The sequence below is a fragment of the Monopterus albus genome, unplaced genomic scaffold (assembly GCF_001952655.1).
Source record: "Monopterus albus unplaced genomic scaffold, M_albus_1.0 scaffold235.1, whole genome shotgun sequence".
Lineage (NCBI taxonomy): Eukaryota > Metazoa > Chordata > Actinopteri > Synbranchiformes > Synbranchidae > Monopterus > Monopterus albus.
The window spans coordinates 13411-19603 of NW_018128115.1; the positions used below are offsets into that span (position 1 = coordinate 13411).

The following is a 6193-nucleotide window of genomic DNA, read 5'->3' on the forward strand; positions in this document are numbered from 1 at the left end:
TTTCTCAGGTGTTCAAATACTTATGTTCAGCAGTGCAAGACAAATAAATTCTTTAAAAATCATACAATGTGATTTCCTGAATTTTTTTTTTAATTCTGTCTCTCAGAGTGGGAATGCACCTACAATGTGAATTTCAGACCCCTCCATGATTTCTAAGTGGGAGAACTTGCAAAATCGCAGGGTGTTCAAATACTTCTGTTCCTCACTGTATGGATGTTTTGGGCAATGTCAAACACTCCCTGAGACTTATAGTCGGCAAATCAAGAGAATTTAACATTTGTTGAAATGTTAATGTTTGAGATGTTAAAAAACGGAAGAATCTGTTTCCTCTAGCCAGTTTGTCATGTGTTTCTTTATTCCAATGCAGGACATATTTATAATACATGTAAATCCTAGTGTTTAATAACAGCCTATGACTGTGATTAACGCAAATGTTTTTTTATTGACAGCACTAGTCTGGCATTGACCATACAAATGGTGAATTGGTAATCATGGAAGTGTTTTAGGCAGAACATACAGCTAACCAGACTTTCTCAAGTTTCTCATACTGAAGTTGAATATGATTTATAAGGGAAAATTTCATGGACTTGCCCATGCACACAGTTTTCTATTATTTAATTTTTACTTTTTTTGCCAAATTCATTTGTGTTTTGTACACATGTAAAATTTTGTATGAATCCTACATGCACTTTCATAAATGAGGCCCCTGTTCTGGTCTGATGTGGTCTCAGGGTCTTTACCTTTTCATGGCAAGAGATGGGGGAAAAGGTGAGGGGCTCCCTCTGCTGGCTGTTGTGGGTCATTTCATGTATGGGTCCAGTCATTTCTGCAAGGATCAAAGATTTTTATTGTCAATTCACTGTATGTACAGGACATACAGAAAAATCGAAATACTGTTTCTCTCTCACCTAATGTTGAATGCCCATACCATTTCAGAAACTAAAATAGAATAAACAGAATATGAAAACTGAATTCAAGTATGTCCGTGCAGATTCTCAGTCATCCAGGTCATAGTAAACTGAAATACACTTAGAAAAAAAATCAACTGGACTAGATTTCTAGGTCGAAGACGTTTCACCTCTCATCCAAGAGGCCCTTGAAAGTGTATATCAGTTTACTATGACCTGGATGACTGAGAATCTGCACGGACATACTTGAATTCAGTTTTCATATTCTGTTTATTCTATTTTAGTTTCTGAAATGGTATGGGCATTCAAGTTCAAGTTTTTTCTGAATTCAAGTAATAAGGATAAACTAGATGGTACAACCTAAGGGTATGATGACACTCAAGTCATGTGCAAACATTGACAGTAGTGCAAATAAGAAGATTGTCAGGTGGTCAGCATCACCAGGGGCATTGGTGATGAGATGCATAATAGCTTATAAAATGTACATGGACAGCAGTGCAAATGACCAACAGCAGCAGATATGATGGTAAAAAGAACAGTAAGAACAGTCAGCAGTAGATTCACATATAATATAACAAAAAGGGGGAATGTATTGAGTTTGTGCAACAGCAGAGGTAGTCTTTATATGTGTTTTTATGTTCTGTGGTGGGTTATGGTCCGGGAAGGGAGGGGCAGGAGTCTGAAGTGGGAGTGTGCGGGGTGGGAGGTGTCATTAGCAATGCTGATGGCTCTGTGGGTGAGGCGGATGTTGAAGATGTCCGTAAGGGAAGGCAGAGGGGCGCCGATGATCTTGCTGCTGCTGCTGTAACATGGACAGGAAGTAACGAGACACTTGCCAATCACGAGAAGAAAAGAAACATTTCACAGAGCCAGTTCATGTGGATCTGCTGCTTTGCTTCTGTCTCACACCAGGATCTGACTGGGACCAGTTGAATCAGTCTCCCTAAACTACTGACTCAAATCAAACATCTGAGGGTTACAAGGTTCAAAGATTTACTGGTTACTATGACACAAACAAACAGAGATTAAAATACTCCTTTAAAACAAAGAGCCAGGCCTTAGAGGCCAAGATTTGTTTGACCTGCTAAAAAAAAAAAAAACACAAAACACAAAAGGTGGTCTCTGAATGTTTAAACCGTCTCCAACAGGCCACCCAACATCACTACTTCTTGTTCTGTTGCTTAGCCTTCACAATAAAAGCACACTGAAGGTTAAACAATCAGCCACAAGCATGAAGCTGAGTCTAGCCGTTTATTCTCCTGTTGCACATTAGTATGAACCAGGGGCAATGAGCAGAACAGACAACTAAATCGTCTTCAGTTACACTTGTTTTCTGTATTTTCAGGCATTTTTGTCCAAAGGTTTTCTAGAATAGTTTTGTTTCAGGACCTTTCAGGTGTTTGTGACCTGTGACCTGTACTCACCTGTTTCTCCAGGCTGCAAACCAAATCTCTCCCTTTGTGAACAACAATGAATTTCTTTTCTATGTGATATGGTTTACTTATGATTGCATTAAATCAAAAAAGGGATTATATGTTGAAATGAGAACACCTATTTCCAACATGATTGTGTTATCCCAAGATGTTAAACAGACAAAGATGTGACATCACACCACAAACACAATAAAAATAATAAAAACAATTAGAATGACAACCGAGAATTCATTAATAAATCCCTGACTAGGGCTCAACTATTCCTCGAGTAACACGAGGACTAAAAATTATTGATGCAAAGTCTTTGCCTCAAAGTGTTATTTCATATAATGCAGGGGTGTCAAACTCAAATACACAGTGGGCCAAAATTTTTAAAATGCTCCAAGTTGAGGGCCGGACTGGTTAAGTATTGAAATGACTTTATTGAATATATTGAACCTGAAAACTGAACAGAAGTTATTTCCTATAAAGCAACATCAACCATTAAATAAATGAAAAATCAGTTGCGTTCATTTCTTATGGCTCTTTATGCAGCGTTTCCAGAGTAATTTAAAGTGAAAACATTTTTTTCTACAGGCCAACAGCGAGAAATGAATTTACTTCAAAGAAAAAAATCAGATGCCCTGTAGTAGCAAGTAAAAATAAATAAACATGCATTAAAGCTCAGTTTGCTGCTCTGTAATACTTTTCTAATGAGACCTGAAGGTGGCTGACTAAACAAACAAGACAAATTAACAATTAAAAAAAAATATATATACACACCTTAAACTTTAACAAATGGACAATAAAATAACTGCACTTTAAACAATACAACTGAACAATAACTGCACTTTTCTAGTTGACCATTATACAATCAATCTTGGACATTTGCGTCGATTATGCAGCTTTTACACTTTTTAATTCAATTAAGTACGATCTTCTGAGCCAGACACTTGGTGTCTCATCTTGGATACAAGTTCATCTATGTCTGGGGTCAGGCTCTGAGCTGAGGAAATCCTCAGGATTGAGTGAAGCTGTTCATCAGTAAGACGACTTCTGTGTGACGTTATGATTATCTTCATTTCAGATCCTTGTCACAACAATGTAGCTGGGGCATTGTGTTGGGGATCAAACGTGGAAAATGTGCAGCGCCCACATTATCATATTTTGCCTTGAGTGAGTCACTACATTGGAGCTCAATCAGCTCCATTTGGAGGTTTGATGGTGCGTTTTCCACATCAGCTGCAAATGGATTACTGAGCAGTTCGAATCTGTTTTTTTTGGGCTTCAAAGTCGAGTTTTTCGGCAAACTGTGTACTGGGGAACACAGTGGTACAGACATGCTCTTTCATGGTTTGTCAGCACGGAAAATGGCTCAAGTTTGCTTGTAGCATCTGCGTCTCCCATAGGTGCAGCTTGGTTTTAAAAGCCCTCACTGAAGAGTACATGTCTGTGATCAAACGGTCGCGCCCCTGAAGCTGCAGGTTGAGCGCATTGAGATGGCTCATGATGTCACACAGAAACGCCAACTCACCCAAACTTTTTGTCCCGGAACTCTGTTGTGTCTGTAAGATTTGAGTCTTATAGGCTCTTGTTACTTTATCAGCTTTAGTTACTTCTCATACCTTTAGTTACTTTTCATAACTTTATTTTCCTTGTTTATACATATTACAGCTGTATTGATGATTGTCCAGAACTACTGAGCTTCGGTTATTTTAATGCATTTGTTTCCCTTGCTTACATATCTTACAGATGTAATGAAGCAGAATCTGCTTACTTTGAATGCTGTAAGTTCTGTGTAGAGACTAGATGTCTGCATCTCTTTGTGACCAGACAGTCTATTTACATGTTAGCAAAGGCCTGTTCTACACTCACACCTCAACCCACTTAGCATATCCCAATCTTTGCTTTGTCTCGGGATGTCCTGCAGAGGCTGGGGTCTACAACCTGAGACACACACACACACACACACACACACACACACTGTAGACTTGACCACATTCTAACAAAGGGGAGCTTCGGTTCACATCAAACGGACAATAGGATCAAAAAGCTGTTGTACCTCTGTCCAGGGCGGAGCAGCCCAAGAAGATAAAATGTATTGTAAGAACTTAATTCGGGGTTCAGAAGTCAGATCTCCTGCAGGAGCTCTGTCCCTCTGATCCCAGCGCTGTAAGGCCTACTTGTGATCAGACATTCAGTAAACTTTGTTGATTTTTAAATAGTCCTCTCCTGTCTTCACTTCTCGTGCTTCCAACAAAAGAATTGGGTTATTTTCTAACATGTCTTTCCCTTTGCTTTCCATGAACTCACAGATCTCCTTGCACAACTCGAAACATCTTTTCAACACCTTTCCCTGGCTTAGCCACCGCACCTTTGTGTGATAAGGCAAGTCACCATATTCTGAACTTAACACCTCCAGAAAAGCTTGGAACTGTCGGTGATTTAAACCTCTAGCTCTTATGAAGTTAACTGCTTGTGTTATGGTGCTCATAACATGTTCCATTTTCAAGGATTTGTCGCACAGTGATTCCTGATGAATGATGCAGTGATAAGTTGTCAACCCACCTGCGCCGTTTTCCTCTCGCATCTTCTCCCGGATCCTGCAAACCAATCCGCTCTTTTGACCGCACATCGCGGGTGCTCCATCTGTGGTCAAGCCCACAAGTTTATCCCAAGGCAGCCCTATTTCATTCACACATTTGGATACCTCCTGAAAGATATCCTTTCCCGTAGTTGTGCCATGCACCGAGCGTAATCCCAGAAGTTCCTCTGTTACACACAGACTTGAATCCACTCCACGGATAAAGACTGATAGCTGGGCAGTGTCAGGAGTGTCGTTGCTCTCATCCACAGCTAGGGAGTATGCAATGAAATCCTTTCCCATCAGTTGTTGTAGATTGGTGGCGAGCTGATTTTTACATGATCACCAACAGTGTTTCTGCTCAGGCTCACATTTAAAAATGCTTGCCTTTTATTTGGGCACACAACGCAAACTTTTATCATGCAGTTTTTGACAAATTCTCGCTCTGTAAATGGTCGGGCGGATTTTGCAATCTCTGCTGCCACAATAAAACTAGCCGTTACAGCAGCCTCGCTTTGTGATTTGACATTTCTGAACATAGCCTCCTGCTGTGACATCAGACTTTTCAACTCTTCTACCTTCTGGAGCCTTTGTTTCATGTCCAAATCCTTGTACCTGTCACGGTGTTTCGTTTCGTAGTGTCTTCTTGCGTTATATTCTTTCATTACAGCCACACTGTCTCCGCACAGAAGAGTCTGTCTCCGTTTAGCCATTTTCAGGGAGAGGGGTAACACTAGCTGAAAGTTGACCACAGGTAAGCTAACGCACTCGATCAGGGTACCGACAAAACAAGCGGGAAAGGGACTCGCGCTCGCCTTTGATGGACTTGCCGTTGCACTAGCAGTGCATTGTGGGACTTGCAGTTCTAATAGTGTAGTCAATATACCAGTGGGCCAGATCTAATAATAATAATTAGAAATTATCATGCGGGCCAAAGATAATTCCATCACGGGCTGGTCCTGGCCCGCGGGCCTTGAGTTTGACACGTGATATAATGTACAGTGGGTACGGAAAGTATTTAGACCCCCTTAAATCTTTCACTCTTTGTTATATTGCAGCCATATGCTAAAATCATTTAAGTTCATTTTTTTCCTCATTAATGTACACACAGCACCCCATATTGACAGAAAAACACAGAATGTTTGACATTTTTGCAGATTTATTAAAAAAGAAAAACTGAAACATCACATGGTCATAAGTAGCCAGAGTACTGACAGGAACTAGCAAGAGAGATCATATCTCTCCCATATTAGCTTCTCTTCACTGGCTCCCTGTAAAATTCAGAAAAG

The 6193-nt window shown here is 40.2% G+C and overlaps 1 protein-coding gene across 1 annotated transcript in view; it reads right to left on the reverse strand.

Moving 5' to 3' along the window:
* The window catches only part of soul4 (heme-binding protein soul4), a gene marked incomplete at its 3' end in the record, with an annotated part of 27359 nt that overhangs the window by 11496 nt on the left and 9670 nt on the right, over positions 1–6193 (reverse strand). The window contains exon 3 of the mRNA XM_020620221.1: positions 741–826. Within this exon, the coding sequence (XP_020475877.1) occupies positions 741–826 (86 nt within the window). The remainder of the gene's footprint in view (positions 1–740; positions 827–6193) is intronic.